Source organism: Aquarana catesbeiana, linkage group LG01 (assembly GCF_042186555.1).
Source record: "Aquarana catesbeiana isolate 2022-GZ linkage group LG01, ASM4218655v1, whole genome shotgun sequence".
In the NCBI taxonomy this organism is placed as follows: Eukaryota; Metazoa; Chordata; class Amphibia; order Anura; family Ranidae; genus Aquarana; species Aquarana catesbeiana.
Window position 1 is genome coordinate 975905098 of NC_133324.1, and position 17804 is coordinate 975922901.

The window sequence follows — 17804 nt, forward strand, 5'->3', positions numbered from 1 at the left end:
TTGACATCATTGATCGTGCCCATCAGGAAGGCCCAAATACTGCGATTAGCCATCAAGTCAGGGAAGCGTTGAGATTTGGCCTTAAATGGGTTGATCGGGGAAACAGCTGGGAGATTGGAATTAGAGGCCGCAAGGGTCTCTGCATGGCTCGTTTGATCATTCTCATCAAGTAGTAACATTAAATCTCGAAGGGCTCGAAAGTCCTCCATAGTGAAGTGTTTGACTTTTTCGAAAATCTGCTTGTCCTGTATGGATCATGCCCGATCCTTGTCGAACAAAAATTTGTAAGTGAGATTCCGAGAGAATAAGTATAGGTCCTTAATAGTCTCATACTTATCAATTACGGTGGATGGACAGAAACTCAGACCGAGCTGGAGAACCTCTACTTGGTGAGTATTAAGGGAATAAGGGGTTAGATTGAGGATGTCCAGATTCGCGTTTATGTGAGTGGTAGTTTGTGCTCTGACACTTGAAAATTTTGTGACAAATTTCTAGTCTGGGAGACATGTGAGTCTAGTGTACTCTGCCTAAGATGTGTGCCCTGTGTGTTGTTGCCAGGAGTGTTTGGAAGTGTGAGCTGTGTATTCTCAGTGGTAGTGGCTCCCTGTAACGGGGGTCTGCCCATATCACTGATTGTGGAAGATGGAGTCGCAGTCAGCGGCAAAGTATGTGACTGTGAATTGAGAAGCTGGATCGCCTGTAGGGCCGTAGCTCCCAGGTATCTTCCAGGTGGATGTCCATTGGTGTCAATATTTAGAGATGCCCTGATGCCCTGCTCGTGACCTTGGATGTCGAGGCTCTATACTCGAGCATCCCTCACGAGCAGGGCATCAGGACTGCACGTACCTTCCTTCGTGAACAAACGCACCACCGTTGGGAATACTGCAAATTTATTTTAAAATTGCTACATTTCATTCTTACACATAACTGTTTTACATTCGATGGGTCCCACTTCCTCCAGGTACAGGGCGTGGCTATGGGCACTTGCTGTGCGCCCACCTACGCTAACCTGTACCTGGGGGGGTGGGAGCGTACAGTATTTTCGGATGACAGTTTATCATATTTGACCAGCCAGGTGATGTGTTAGATGCGCTTTATTGATGACATCTTTATCGTATGGTCAGGATCTATGGAAAGTCTAAACATCTTTGTCAAAAAACTTAACTGCAATTCATCAAACTTAAAATTCACAGTATGTAGTAACTATTCAACTATCACTTTCCTTGACCTTACAATCTGTAAAGATGGAGACGGCAAATTGGCCACCTCTCTGTTCCGCAAAGAAACAGCAGGCAACACTCTGCTACATGCGGAAAGTGCCCACCCTTTTACCCTCATACGTAGTATACCATACGCTCAGTACCTCAGACTCCGCAGAAACTGCACCTTTACAGAGGACTTTAAACTACAAGCTAATACACTCCATGAACGTTTGAAGGCAAGGGGATATAGTAAATCACTTCTTCGCCGCGCTTACAATAAAGCATTGCGCCAACCACGTAATGTACTTTTATATCAAAACAAAACCTCTAAACCAAATTTGACGGTAAGATACATCACAAAATATTCCCAACACCACGTAGAACTACGTGATATTTTAACAACACATTGGCCGTTATTACGTGAAGACCCTATCCTGACCAAATATATAACCCCTACCCCAACCATCACTTTTCGGAGAAGCAGATCCCTTAGGGACAAACTGACATCTAGTCATTTTTGCAATGACTCTAGAACACAACTCCATCCAAAAGGAATTACCAGATGCGGAAGATGTTCCTTCTGCCCCTGGATCCGTACAGGGACCCGCTTCAAACTTCCCAATGGTGAGACATTCACTCCCCATTTCCATGCTAACTGTGAAACTCAGGGCCTAGTCTACCTTATGACATGTGAGTGTCAAGCCTTTTACGTCGGAAAAACTATCCGACAATTCCGTTTGCGTATTAAGGACCACGTATATTACTCTGGAGGAGGAAAAATGATTACATCTGTGAGTAGGCATCTGGACCTATATCACAGATTCGACACCTCGGTGGTTTCCTTTATTGCCCTTGCGGTTATTCCAAGGAGCCCCCGAGGTGGCGACTAGGACAAACAGATTCTAAGACAAGAAAATCTGTGGATAGAACGTCTGAATGCGACTCGGGCCCCTGGCATTAATGAGGCGCAGTCCTACAAACCTTTCTTGTGATAATTACTGAGTTAGGTAACAGGAACAATGAGTAAGGGCCAAGTTACACAGAGGTCCATCTCTCTATTTTGATCTATATAGAGATCCACTTATATACACAGACTTGAGTCGAGGTCCATTTGTCCTTTTGTATATAGTAAACATATCAACAATATAGATATTGAGGTATATATATGCAATAACAGAATCATCTGTAATGCCTTATTGTATAAAATGTTTTCTAATTTTTCCACAGACAAATGATTTTCTGTTATATACTGAGCTCTTGAGGTGCAGTTCGTGGCGGCGCCACCGGGTGGTGCAATTTTGGCTGCTATGCGGCCGCCCAGCGCCGCATCAGGTTCTTATGATGTGGCGCGTACATCAGCTGGCTGATTACCAGCTGGTGTGAGCTCACAATGGGCGTGTGTCGCTTCCCCACTGGAAGCGCCGTCTTTGTCGACGGCCCTCCCGGCTGGCTTGGGCGCATGCGCACGGTAAGTACTCGGCCGGTCCGGATGACGTCACATCGGCGCTGCCGATTGGATGACGACGGACGGGACGGGCACACAAATAGGACAGCGTCCTAACATAGTGTGCATTCCGCCTTAGCTTCAGGAGGAGAACGTATGCCACTGGTCTCTCTTTTCATCATATCCAGGTATTTTCTATTACAACATAAACCACCAAGATGCTGTTACTGCTGGATGTCTGCTTCTTCTCTAGTCTAAACACTAGTTTTACCCTCTCTACTTTTTGTCTACTTTATGCACCAGGACAAATTATCCGCAGTCTACCTTTGATTATAAGTACTTGTTGGCACCTATGTAATGGTCTATTATTGCCTGCATCCCATTTTGGAACCCAGGGGCAAGCAAACTATAAATTTTGACCTATAGGACGAATACTGGTGAGTGTTCCATATTACAGTTAGGAACAGACTATCTAAAATCCATTTGCTCTACATTCTAAATTTTCCTTTCATTTTTCTTTTTAAAATTAAACTGTTTCTTTCTTTGGAAATAGGTCTATATAAAAGTAGCTAGTACCAGCAACATACCTATCCTGATGTGCATATGTACCATACTGCCAGCTATCTGGTTCCTCCTCACCAGCGGACTATTACCCCTTCTCATGATTTTATAATTGTTCTAAATGTGAGTATCTTCTTCCTACTATATCACGTCTTGTTTTCTTTTCCCCCCCTTTTATCTGTTTTTTGCCCCGGTTCCTCTGTCTTCCCCCCCCCCCCCCGTCCCCCCCCCCGCTTTCTCCCCCCCCTTCCTCTCCCTCCCCTTCAATCCTATTTCCCCCCCCTCCCCTCCCCACCTTCTTTTCCTTCCTTTTTTCCTTCCTTTCCTCCCCCCCTCCTTTTTCTTTTTCCCCCCTTTTCCCCTCTTCCCCCCCCCTTTCCTTCTCCTCGCCCCTGGGTTGCCCTCGTCCTGTCCTTCATATCTTTTTCCCCTCTCCCCCCCCCCCCCCCTTCCCTCTCCCCCTGCCCGCTTCAAATATGTCATAGGTACTTTAACTTCATTTAGTTCATAAACCTGCTTTATTGTATCACTTCTTGAATACAATTTTTTAAAACTATGTTGTGCACGTCCCCATAGCAGTCTTCCAGCACCACTTGGGGGATTTTGTCGTCCACTACTGCCCTGCCTGAACAAGTACATATGCTCTTTTTGCACAATATATGTGGCGCCACCATAGACGCCTATTCTCTATATAGATGTATATATATATATACTAATCATAAAACTGTAATGTTATATACTCTGATAGTTACAACATATACTGTCATCGCTCTTGAAGAAGCGTGGCTCACGCGCGAAACATGTCGAGCATCGAATAATCACAACACATGAGCTGATTGCGGATTTGCTATCTAATCACCTCTCCAGACTGATCTATATTTGGAGCAACCCTTCAGATGTCCGAAGAATTATATACTTTAGATGGTGTTGTATAGCAAGTATCTGAACATATACACATGTTGTGTTTTTAATATTGTTGCCCTTTTTTGTTATGTACTTTTCCATATTAATAAAATAAGATTTTTATCTATAACTAGTTTGTTTAGTTGTGCCTAAAAAGTCCAAAAGTCCCCCCCTTCTTTCGTTTTTTGTGGATATAAATAGTCCTTCAACAGAAACAACAAAAGCAGCAGACTTCCATCTTCCAACCCGAAGGTCATAGGTGTGCGCAGCCTATTGAATTAGGGTGTGCACCCCAAAGCTCAAACATATATGTGTGTGCAAATGTGTATATATACGAAAGGTGTCAGTAGAGCAGTGAATGGTGTCATAAGGGCAGATATTGGTGGTGTTAGTAGGGCAGTTACAATATTATTTTATTTTTTTTTAGGAGAAAAAAATTGATTTTTTTTTTTATTTGGTGAAATATCAGTGGACTAAACATTGGAAATATGCACCACACGGGGTGATTAGGGTGTGCCCAGGCACACCTGGCACACCCTGTGCGCACGCCTATGCCGAAGGTAAATAACAGTCACCCAGATTGCTGTGTTGGATATGGAGAGATGAAGTAAGGCTTAAACTGCTGACACTATAATAAGACCTTGGGAGCCGCGGACCTCATGTTCCACCCAAAAAGTAAAAAGAAATATATATAGTGTAATCCTGTGAGGTACAAGATCAATTGCGCATAATAGCGCTACTCACGGAACGGACATGCAGAGCAGGCATTCAGATTTTTAGTCAGTCAATCAGCGGCGATCACTGACTAAAAATCTGAATGCCTGCTCTGCATGTCCGTTCCGTGAGTAGCGCTATTATGCGCAATTGATCTTGTATCTCACAGGATTACACTATATATATTTCTTTTTACTTTTTGGGTGGAACATGAGGTCCGCGGCTCCCAAGGTCTTATTATAGTGTCAGCAGTTTAAGCCTTACTTCATCTCTCCATATCCAACACAGCAATCTGGGTGACTGTTATTTACCTTCGGGTTGGAAGATGGAAGTCTGCTGCATTTGTTGTTTCTGTTGAAGGACTATTTATATCTGTTCTTGAATTTTATTGTTTATTTATCAAGGCTATTCATTTAATTTTTTTATATGGCTATACATATCACATATAGCTTTAGAGGATTTATGTTCACAGTTAGCAACACCCAATAATGATCACGAATAGCAAATACTAATTATATCACGATTTGTATTGAATAGTCGCATTCTATTAGCGACATCACTATAAATATATATAGTCGCATTTTACTAGCGACATTACTACCAACTATATATATATCTTTTTATGCAATTTTTTTATATGCTTTTGTTGTAGAAGTTGCCAGCACAGGTTTTGTTTGTTTTTCCATTTAAAGTCACAGTACTTGTACCCAGCAGCTGCAACACAATTGATGGTGTATGTATTAATTTTTTTTTGCTAGCGCTGTCTTTCATATATATATAATTTTTCACAGGTATAGCATTGTTCTACATATTTCTTGGCAAAACATAAATGATGTTTACTAGATGTTATTATTGATCACTAATTGCTGATTTAATAAAGTGTTTTACATATCAATAGACAGTAGTGGGCAAAAATAATTGGGACAAGAATGAAAAATGCTGGGCTCAGAATGATAGTCTGTTATATTTGTTAACATTCAATTTGCAACAGTCATGAGATGAAAATTGTGTGTGATTGATGAAGAAAAAACTTAAACTATGTCCCTTTTTCATACACAGGAAGACCTCAGCCAGGAGGAGGCTGTGGAATGTGGCACACAGGAGGAGGCTGTGGAATGTGGCACACAGGAGGAGGCTGTGGAATGTGGCAGCCAGGAGGAGGTGGGGGTTAGTGGCAGCCAGGAGGTGGCCGGGGTTAGTGGCAGCCAGGAGGAGGCCGGACCCAGTAAGAGCCTCACAGAATCCCAGGTCCCTCCCCTCCGCCTCCCAACCAAAAGACCTAGGAAGGGGAGTAACGTGGAGGAGTCAGCACTCAGGCTGATTCAGGAGGCTTCTGCGTGCCTCAGAGCCACCCCCACTCATGAAGAGGCCTTTGCCTGCATGGCTGCCACCAAACTGCAGGACAGGCAGGAGAGCCGGAGAGCCAATGCCTCATGTGTGAGGAAATCCTTTATAAAACATTAACTAAGGGGGTGAGGGACGAAATCACACCCAATACCCACCTGTGTGAGTTACATCATCCTCCTCCTCCTCCTCCTGCCACACCTCCACCACCACAGACAAAGCCTGGAAGGAAGAGTGGAAGGAAGACAAGAAAGTGATGGCCTGGGTTCAGTCTGGTCTGACAAAAGATGCAGGCTCTTGTATGACCACAGCCTGGGGATATGTATGTCATTTGCTGCTGTTCATGATCTCTTGGATTTCTGGACTAGATTGTACTCCCTTATATATGGACTCCTCAGGCCACCAATTTTGCCTGAAAATAGTTGATGTGTGCCCTGGGGGCCAAAGGCTTCGGCAATTTCTGCTGTTTCTCCAGCGTTGCCTCCCTCTTTCTTTGGTTAGGACCCCTTTATACATTTTTTTTTTTAATAATACTCGCCTATGTGTGTTTTCCTTCAAGAAGGACAGTTTGTTTGTGAGGATTCAGGTACATTTCAAAAATACAATGTGAAATTAACAAGAGACACCAACACCAAACAATCTCCTTGAGATTAATAATAATAATAATACAAGATAAAAATTGTGTTTTGGTATCTTGACACATAAAACAGACCCAAAACTATTCTGGAGTTAAAAAAAAATTAATTAAAAAAAATAACAGGAGATCAGGAGTTAAAAAACTAAAAAAAAAAAATACAAAATCTAAAAACATAAAAAAAAGATTATTTTCGGGAGATGTGACTAATCAAAATATTATATTCATGAAATCACGAGAAATAATAAAGAAAAATGTTTGTGAGAAGTCTGTGTGAAAATGAGCAGCAAAACTTCATTCTTCTAGCATTATAAAGAAGAAGAGAGTGTGCTGTATTAAACAATTTAAAACATTGCAGCGTGACGAAAGTGCTGTATCCATTACGAACGTTAATTTTACCAGACCAAGCAGTTCCGTCTTGGAATTTATTCTGAGCATGCGCGGCACTTTGTGCGTCGGAATTGTCCACACACGGTCGGAATTTACGTGAACAGATTTTGTTGTCGGAAAATTTTATAGCCTGCTCTCAAACTTTGTATGTCGGAAATTCTGATGGAAAAAGTTTGATGGAGACCACACACGGTCGGTATTTCCGACAACAAGCTCCGATCATACATTTCCCGTCGGAAAATCCGACCGTGTGTACAGGGCATTAGTGTTCAATTTGTCCGCCACAATGTCGCAGTCCCACTATAAGTCGCTGATTGCCGCCATTACTAGTAAATTGAAAAAAATTAAAAATATCCCGTAGTTTGTAGATGATATAACTTTTTCGCAAACCAATCAATATACGCTTATTGGGATTTTTTTCTTTACCAAAAATATGTAGCAGTATACAGATTGGCCTAAATTATTGAAGAAAGTAAAAAATATTTATTATTTTTCAAAATTGTCGCTCTTTTTTTGTTTATAGCGCAAAAAAAAACCACAGAGGTGATCAAATACCAACAAAAGAAAGCACTATTTGTGGGGAAAAAAAGGACATAAATAAAAAGGACATACATTTTATTTATGTACAACATTGCATGACCGCGCAATTGTCAGTTAAATTGACGCAGTGCCGTATCGCAAAAAATGGCCCGGTCAGGAAGGGGGTAAAACCTTGCAGGGCTGAAGTGGTTAATGTTCTTTTACTGGATATGTTTTTGTTTTTTGTTACAGTGAATGTTGATATTAATTGTATGTTTGAATGTAAAATATTGAATTCTTTCTATTTAAAAGAATATACAAAAAAAAATAAAAAATACAAAAATTTAAAAGACTTGACTTACCCATCTACAATATATTCAATATTTTCCTGTGGGAACACAAAAGACACATTGTGAGGTTCAGAAGCAATTCTGGTGATAGAAACCAAACAACAACAAAAAAAAACATTTTTCAGAATCAATGAAAAATTCTTGTGACCCTTGGAGGACGTTTTGAGGCACATAGACATCGGATTTGTTCCTCTCATTTTATCTCCACAAGTCAATGGAAATTCCAAAGCAGTTGTCAGGAGCTCCATGTAAAGGAACTCAGAGTGATCTTGAAAGCAAGGGAACGTTAAACCTGAAAGTACACTGAGTGCGTTTACAAAAGCCCCTCCTCCACTGACCACCCAGAGCACCTGCAAACTTTAAAATTACTCTTCCAGTATTCTTCTAATCAGTCGAAGGCAACTTTAAAGCCACCCAGTCACTTCTGCTGATGGCAAGTGGTCTTCAGGATACAGCTAGAGGATTCAGAAAATCGTGCAATTGGGGATCAGGGTATTGGCCCTTTAACATAACAAGTTGGGGACCCAGTGTCCTCGGTTGCAGGAGGTGAGAATCAATACTGGGGTACTGGGGGTGGGGGGGAGATCAGTGGTGGCCAGTGCAGAAGGGTATTTGAAGGGGGAAGGAAGCAGAGCTGAGAGGCAGAGAAGAGGAAGCAGAGGGGTGAGGGGGGTATTTTAGGTGAATAGCCCTGATCACCAGCTTGTTAGCTGCTTATCAGAGCTATTGTTTTGTTCAGCAGAGCATACTGAACAGTTCAGCTTTTGGTTCATGGTCCCTGGAGTGACCATGAGTTTATAGCAGTGCTGTAGCTCTGTATGCCATATGACATGGCAGTAAAAGGGTTAACAAATACCCCATGTAAAAAAAAAAAAATTTAAAAAAATTTGGGTCTGCTATGGATTTTAAGGGAGACCTCAGTGAGGGGTCCCCCTAAAAATCCAAACCAGACCTTGAATCTGAGCATGCACCCTTGCGTCACTGGACCAGACAGTGGGGGGACACCTCCTGAACAATGTCAGGCCGCATGCCCTCAACATGGGGGTACACTGACTACCCCCTGGTAAAACAGCTCAACCTCATGTTGATGAAGATAAGGGCCTCTTTCCCACAACCCTTATTTGATTCAGATGGTGCCTAGCGTGTGTGACAGCAACCAGATGAGGAATAAAAAGACAAGTTTATCTTGCCTACAATCAAGCATGGTGGTGGGAGTGTCACGGTCTGGGGCTGGATGAGTGCTGCCGGAACTGGGGAGCTAGAGTTCATTGAGGGAACCATGAATGCCAAAATGTACTGTGACATACTGAAGCAGAGCATGATCCCCTCCCTTCAGGGACTGGGCTGCATGGCAGTATTCCAACATAACGACCCCAAACACACCTCCAAGACGACCACTGCCTTGCTAAAGAAACTGAGGATAAAGGCGATGGACTGGCCAAGCATGTCTCCAGACCTAAACCCTATTGATCATCTGTGGGGCATCCTCAAACGGAAGGTGGAGGAACGCATCCACCAGCTCCATGATGTCGTCATGGAGGAGTAGAAGAGAACTCCAGTGGCAACCTGTGAAGCTCTGGTGAACTCCATGCCCAAGTGGGTTAAGTCAGTGCTGGAAAATAATGGTAGCCACACAAAATATTGACACTTTGGGCCCAATTTGGACATTTTCACTTAGGTGTGTACTCACTTTTGTTGCCAGCGGTTTAGACATTAAGGGCTGTGTGTTGAGTTATTTTGAGGGGACAGCAAATTTACACTGTTATACAAGCTGTACACTCACTACTTTACATTGTAGCAAAGTGTCATTTCTTCAGTGTTGTCACATGAAAAGATAGAAGAAAATATTTACAAAAATGTGGGGGGTGTACTCACTTTTGTGAGATACTGTATAACTGTATATGGTCATGTCTATTTATGGTGATCCAAACCAAAATTTTAAAAAAAAATTGAGTGGGGGTCCCCCTAAATTCCATACAAGGCCCTTCAAGTCTGGTATGGATTTTGAAGGGAACCCCATGCCAACATTTTTTAAAAAAATGTCGTGGTGTCCCCCCAAAAATCCATACCAGACCCTTATCGGAGCACGCAACCTGGCAGGCCGCAGGAAAAGGGGTGGACAAGAGAGTGCCCCCCCTCCTGAACCCTACCAGGCCACATGCCCTCAACATGGGGAGGATGTCCCCATGTTGATGGTGATGAGGGCCTCATCCCCACAACCTATTCCAGGTGGTTGTGGGGGTATGCGGGCAGGGGGCTTATCGGAATCTAGGAAGCCCCCTTTAACAAGCGGACCCCCAGATCCTGCCCCCTCCTGTGTGAATTGGTAATGGGGTACAAATGTACCTCTACCATTTCACAAAAAAGTGTCAAAAATGTTAAAAAAGACAATAGTTGGTTTTTGACAATTCCTTTATTAATGTCTTCTTTTTTTCCTGTTTCTTCTTCCATCTTCTTCTGGTCTTCCTTCGGTTTTCTTCTTGTTCTTCCCCCGCTTCTTCCTCTATCTTCCTCTGCTTGTTCCTCCGGTCTTCTCCTCCGGCACCTTTCTCCGGTCTTCTCCTCCGGCATCTTCCTCCGGCTTCTTCTCCGCTTTGACCTCCGGATGATCCGCCTCAATAGGAGTCTCCCGCTGTGTGATGCTTCTGTTTTTCTGACAGCTCTTATATAACTGCCACCCAGTGACCCCGCCCCCTCTGACGCATGGGGACTTCCCTATGGCTTTCCTCGTGGAGTCAGAGGGGGCTGGGTCACCCGTTTACGCAAACGTAAACTGATGCCCCGGGAAAGCCATAGGGATGTCCCCGTGCATCCGAGGGAGTGGGGTCACCAGGTGGTGGCGCCCTCAGTTATATAAGAGCTGTCAGAAGGACAGAAGAACAGAACAGAAGAACAGAAGCGTCACACAGACTCCCATTGAGGCGGATAGTCCGGAGGTCAAAGCAGAGAAGAAGCCGGAGGAATATGCCAGAGGAGAAGACCGGTGAAAGATGCTGGAGGAGAAAACCGGAGAAACAAGCAGAAGAAGATAGAGGAAGAAGCGGGGGAAGAACAAGAAGAAAACCGAAGGAACACCAGAAGATGGAAGAAGAAGCGGGGAAAGAAGAAAGGGGGCTTCCAAATTCAGATAAGCCCCATGCCCGTATACCCCCACAACCATCGGGCAAGGGTTGTGGGGATGAGGTCCTTGTCCCCATCAACATGGGGGACATCCTCCCCATGTTGAGGGCATGTGGCCTGGTACTGTTCAGGAGGGGGGCTGCTCTCTCATCCCCCTCTTTTCCTGCGGCCTGCCAGGTTGTGTGCAAAAAATTCCACGTTTTGGACAACTAGGTGCCAACACAACTGAGCATGCTCAGACCTGAAAATAACTCTCATTTTCACTCAAGTGTCTTTTTTAGCCGGCGCTATAGTAAATTCCAAAATGAGAGCTAATTAGAGAGCATTTTTTTTTAAGTGAAAATCTGCTCTATTCTAGTCCAAATCAAGTATTAGCCATTAATTCTAATGGAACAATTCTAACTTTCACAAAAAAAAACGTTTTACTGTTGAGATGAAATGTATCTTTCTGTGAAATAAATTTTCCTTTGCAACATTGTTGCTTCTACTTAAAATATTTAGTTTTTAAGAATACTAGAATGTGGAATGTTTTGATGTTTTGGTAAAATATATTTTTCTCTGTCACTTTCACTTGTTACTCTCTATCTCACAACAATCTTTACCCCAAACTCACACAGGTGTCATTACAATCCACAAACAATACCATTGCTGATGCAAATTTAAAATGAATCACATTTTTTTGTGCTTTTTATTATTTTCAAATATTCATAATTTGAGCCCAAAAAATGTATTATGTGTACCAACATCAGAAATCAAAATCTAATTCCCCAAAATTTGAGGGTAATATTCTACTCTCACCCACAAAAAAAACACCAAATATCACAGAATAAATCAAGAAGAATAACTCTTGAGTAATGTAATTCCATCACCTGTATGTCCATAGAAATGCAGTATTTATGTGTAGTTATGTGTAGGGGGCTCTCACATGTGGCAGCTCTGTGGCTTAGAGGTTAGAACTTCTGCTTAGTATCCCTAGGGGTCTGGGTTCAAATCCCAACCATGTTGCTTCATGTAGAAAAGTTGTCTCATCTCCTAGGTCCTATAATTATGTCTAAATGTAGTATTTATGTGAAGAGGGTTCCACCACCATGTAAGTCTTTTCCAGATACACTATTTAGCCAAAAGTATTGGGACGCCTGCCTTTACACACACATGAACTTTAATGGCAGCCCAGTCTTAGTCCGTAGGGTTAAAATTTGATTTGGCCCACCCTTTCAGCTAGAACAGCTTCTGGGAAGGCCATCCACAAGGTTTAGTGTGTCTATGGGAATGTTTGACCATTCTTCCAGAAGTGCATTTATGAGGCCAGGCACTGATGTTGGATGAGAAGGCCTGGTTCGCAGTCTCTGCTCTAATTCAGCCAAAGGGTGTTCTATCGGGTTGAGGTCAGGAGTCTGTGCTGGCCAGTCAAGTTTCTCCACCCCAAACTTGCTCATCCATGTCTTTAAGGACCTTGCTTTGTGCACTGGTGTGCAGTCATGTTAGAACAGGAAGGGGCTTTCCCCAAACTGTTCCCACAAACTTGGGAGCATGAAATTGTCTAAAATGTCTTGGTATGCTGACGCCTTAAGAGTTCTCTTCACTGGAACTAAGAGGCCAATCCCAACCCCTGAAAAAAAAACCCACATCATAATCCCTCCTCCAACAAATCACTTGGACCAGTGCACAAAGCAAGGTCCATAAAGACATGGATGAGTGATTTTGGGGTGGAGGAACTCAACTGGCCTGGACAGAGTTCTGACCTCAACACAACAGAACACCTTGGGGATGAATTAGAGCAGAGACTGTAGGTCAGGCCTTCTTGTTCAACATCAGTGCCTTAGCTCACAAATGCACTTGGAAGAATGGTCAAACATTCCCATAGACACACTCCTAAACCTTGTGGACAGCCTTCCTAAAAGAGTTAAAGCTGTTAGAGCTTCAAAGGGTGGGCCAACTCAATATTGAATCCTATGGACTAATATTGGAATGCCATTAAAGTTCATATGTGTATAAAGGCAGGCGTCACAATACTTAGGCCAATATATTGTATCTTGCTTGTGACACTGAGCATGGCTATGGACTTAGGGCTGGTTCACACCACAGAGATGCAGAGAACATGTGTGGGGCTGCCTGGTGGCTATGTGGGTAGGAGCTCTGTCTAGCAGCACCTTGGATGTTGGTTCAATTCCCCAACACACTAATCCTTGTGTTGAAGTTTATATGTTCTCCCTGTGTGGGTTTTTCACCTTAATCCAAAGACATGCTGCCATTTTATTTGTCTCCTGTTGAAATAGGTTCTATAGGTTTATGTGGCCATGCTGTCAATGTTGTACATTTATTGTTCCTGTCTGATCATGCAAACATCGTTTGGAAGCATCTGCTGACCTTCTACACTTTTTTGATCTCATTGCTTAATCGTGTACACCGAAATGCAGCTTCCAGCAGAACATGGTCACCAATGTATGTATGTGTGGATTGTGGGCTGGTGGTGGGTGTTTTGAATAAGTCTTTTTTAATATTATGTTGGAATGCTTTGTAAGAATAATGGCTGTTAAGTATGTTTCTATAATCTTGCAGATAAAAATGTGATGTGTTGCCCGTTATACACTCAAAGTAAAGCTGTCTCCACGCTAAGGTTTTGTCAAATTTTAGATTGTAAGCTCCTATGAGCAGGGCCCTTAAAATCCCATTGCTATATGTAGCACCATATATCCTGTCCAAATTTTTTTGAAGCTAGTAAATTAATGTACTTTTTTTTTTTCTGCTGGTAAAATAAAAGTGCAATATTGAGCTTTGTTGTGGTGGGGTTTTTTTTTTCTTCCTTTTTTTTTTTTTTCTCTTTAGTTTTTGTGGGTGGTGGTTTTGGGAAAGTGCAATATCTCTTATCTTATTTCTGTATGTATTTTTGCACCAAAAAACAAATCTCTTTTCCCTGATTCACATTGATGCTACTTTGAAATCGTGCTACTTCACTTGAAGAAGCACAATTTCAAAGTAGCAAGGTCAGCGTGATTTCAGGTGCTACTTGATAGACTTCCGTGTGGCTTCATACACAGATGTCTATTGAAGTCGCACCTGAAATCGGCAAAAGTAGTGCAGGTACTACTTTAGCAAATTGGTGCAGTGCCACAAAATCGGTGTTGCATCGATTGGAACAGTGCCATTGCTGCCAATAGTCATGCGATTTGATCTCTCAAATCGCTCCAATGTAAACCTGGGCTTCTGCACACCTGCAAGTAAATGATAAAGGTGGAATCTTTTTATATAACAGCTGTGGAGAATTACAGGTAATGAATTCAGCTGGTGGATAGATAGTGTTGTATGTGTCAGCTTTAGTTCACATTGGTGCGATTTGACATGTCATATCAGTGGCAATTGCACGGTTTTAATTTGTGTGACTTTGGAGTGCAATTTGTATTGATATCAGTGCAGAAACCTGCACAGATGTCTCTGAAATTCCCCCTGCAGTTGGGACTGACATGCGGGAATGAAATTGTGTGATTTCAGCTGAACGATTTCCTCCCTCTGTCAGTGTGAACCAGGGCTCAAACTGGGCCTTTTGTTTTTGTCATTCACCTGCTGCTATCCCAGGGACACCATTTCTTATCGAACGCTTTGAAATATCATAAGTAGAAATACAAATTTGCATATCTGCAAATAAACAAAAATAATACAATTCTAATCGTGGTTGCGATCAAATATTTGCAGCAGCGATCAAGAGTGTGGTTTTGCCTTCTGACCCAGAAATAAATCAATGTAATCACCCAGAAGTTCATGTGCTGGTCAGGATCTCCATCTAGGTGGACAGGGCGAGGTCCCTCTTTAGCAAAGAGGAGGTGCTGCTCATTTTCCGGATAAGGGTATGATATGTACTTGTGCTTAATCAATGTGGGGTGGATGTGGTAGTTAGATTTGGTGTGGGTGGGGTTCATTGACTTGTTTGGCATCCCCACACATTTGCTTCTGGCCCATGTGCACACATCACTTCCTACATTTGTTCTGCTGATGTAAATGCAAGTATAAATGAGAGCTCCTTTCTATTAAAATATATATGGCCTGTTTCACAGTTGGGTGACTTTGGACCTCCGAGTTGCTTGACAAGTTGTACCCCATGATTCTCAATGATAACTAGGGATGGGCCGAACACCCACCGGTTTGGTTCGCAGCAGAACATGCGAACAGGCTAAAAATTTGTTCAAACACACGAACACCATTAAAGTCTATGGGACACAAACATGAAAAATCAAAAGTGCTAATTTTAAAGGTTATTTTTGCAAGTTATTGTCATAAAAAGTGTTTGGGGACCCGGGTCCTGCTCCAGGGGACATGCATCAATGCAAAAACAGTTTTAAAAACGGCCATTTTTTCAGGATCAGTGATTTTAATAATGCTTAAAGTGAAACAATAAAAGTGTAATATTCCTTTAACCACTTCAGCCCCGGACCATTATGCTGCCTAAGGACCAGAGGACTTTTTCCAATTTGGCACTGCGTCGCTTTAACTGCTAATTGCGCGGTCATGCAATGCTGTACCCAAACATAATTTGCGTCCTTTTCTTCCCACAAATAGAGCTTTCTTTTGATGGTATTTGATCACCTCTGCCATTTTTATTTTTTGCGCTATAAACGGAAAAAGACAGAAAATTTTGAAAAAAAATGATATTTTCTACTGTTTGTTATAAAAAAAAATCCAATAAACTCAATTTTAGTCATACACTTAGGCCAAAATGTATTCGGCCACATGTCTTTGGTAAAAAAAAAGTCAATAAGCATATATTTATTGGTTTGCGCAAAAGTTATAGCGTCTACAAACTAGGGTACATTTTCTGGAATTTACACAGCTTTTAGTTTATGACTGCCCATGTCATTTCTTGAGGTGCTAAAATGGCAGGGCAGTACAAACCCCCCAAAATGACCCCATTTTGGAAAGTAGACACCCCAAGGAAATTGCTGAGAGGCATGTTGAACCCATTGAATATTTATTTTTTTTGTCCCAAGTGATTGAATAATGAGAAAAAAAAAATATTTACAAAAAGTTGTCACTAAATGATATATTGCTCACACAGGCCATGGGCCTATGTGGAATTGCACCCCAAAATACATTCAGCTGCTTCTCCTGAGTACGGGGATATTACATGTGTGGGACTTTTTGGGAGCCTAGCCGCGTACGGGGCCCCAAAAACCAATCACCGCCTTCAGGATTTCTAAGGGCGTAAATTTTTGATTTCACTCCTCACTACCAATCACAGTTTTGAAGGCCATAAAATGCCCAGATGGCACAAACCCCCCCAAATGACCCCATTTTGGAAAGTAGACACCCCAAGATATTTCCTGAGAAGCATGTTGAGTCCATGGAATATTTTATATTTTGACACAAGTTGCGGGAAAGTGATTATTTTTTTTTTTTTGCACGAAGTTGTCACTAAATGATATATTGCTCACACAGGCCATGGGCATATGTGGAATTGCACCCCAAAATACATTTATCTGCTTCTCCTGAGTATGGGGATACCACATGTGTAGGACTTTTTGGGAGCCTAGCCGCGTACGGGGCCCCGAAAACCAATCACCGCCTTCAGGATTTCTAAGGGTGTAAATTTTTGATTTCACTCTTCACTGCCTATCACAGTTTCAGAGGCCATGGAATGCCCAGATGGCACAAACCCCCCCAAATGACCCCATTTTGGAAAGTAGACACCCCAAGCTATTTGCTGAGAGGCATGGTGAGTATTTTGCAGCTCTCATTTGTTTTTGAAAATAAAGAAAGACAAGAAAAAACATTTTTTTTTCTTTTTTCAATTTTCAAAACTTTGTGACAAAAAGTGAGGTCTGCAAAATACTCACTATACCTCTCAGCAAATAGCTTGGGGTGTCTACTTTCCAAAATGGGGTCATTTGGGGGTATTTTGTGCCACCTCGGCATTCCATGGCCTCCGAAACTGTGATAGGCAGTGAAGAGTGAAATCAAAAATTCACGCCCTTAGAAAGCCTGAAGGCGGTGCTTGGTTTTCGGGGTCCCGTACGCGGCTAGGCTCCCAAAAATTCTCACACATGTGGTATCCCCGTACTCAGGAGAAGCAACAGAATGTATTTTGGGGTTTAATTTCACATATTCCCATGGCATGTTTGAGCAATATATCATTTAGTGACAACTTTGTGCAAAAAAAAAAAAAAAAAATTTGTCTCTTTCCCGCAACTTGTGTCACAATATAAAATATTCCATGGACTCGACATGACTCTCAGCAAATAGCTTGGGGTGTCTACTTTCTAAAATGGGGTCATTTGGGGGGGGGGGTTTGAACTGTCCTGGCATTTTATGCACAACATTTAGAAGCTTATGTCAGACATCACCCACTCTTCTAACCACTTGAAGACAAAGCCCTTTCTGACACTTTTTGTTTACATGAAAAAAATTTTTTTTGCAAGAAAATTACTTTGAACCCCCAAACATTATATATATATATATATATATATTTTAAAGCAAATGCCCTACAGATTAAAATGGTGGGTGTTTCATTTTTTTTTTTTCATACAGTATTTGCGCAGCGATTTTTCAAATGCATTTTTTGGGAAAAAAACACACTTTTTTAAATTTTAATGCACTAAAACACACTATATTGCCCAAATGTTTGATGAAATAAA

The 17804-nt window shown here is 42.1% G+C and overlaps 1 protein-coding gene across 3 annotated transcripts in view; it reads right to left on the minus strand.

Moving 5' to 3' along the window:
- Window positions 1–17804, minus strand: part of LOC141123368 (cytosolic phospholipase A2 gamma-like) — a 214629-nt gene that overhangs the window by 191356 nt on the left and 5469 nt on the right. For all 3 annotated transcript variants that reach the window (XM_073612051.1, XM_073612052.1, XM_073612050.1), the window contains one exon: window positions 8074–8099. In XM_073612051.1, coding sequence (XP_073468152.1) covers window positions 8074–8099 — 26 coding nt within the window. The remainder of the gene's footprint in view (window positions 1–8073; window positions 8100–17804) is intronic.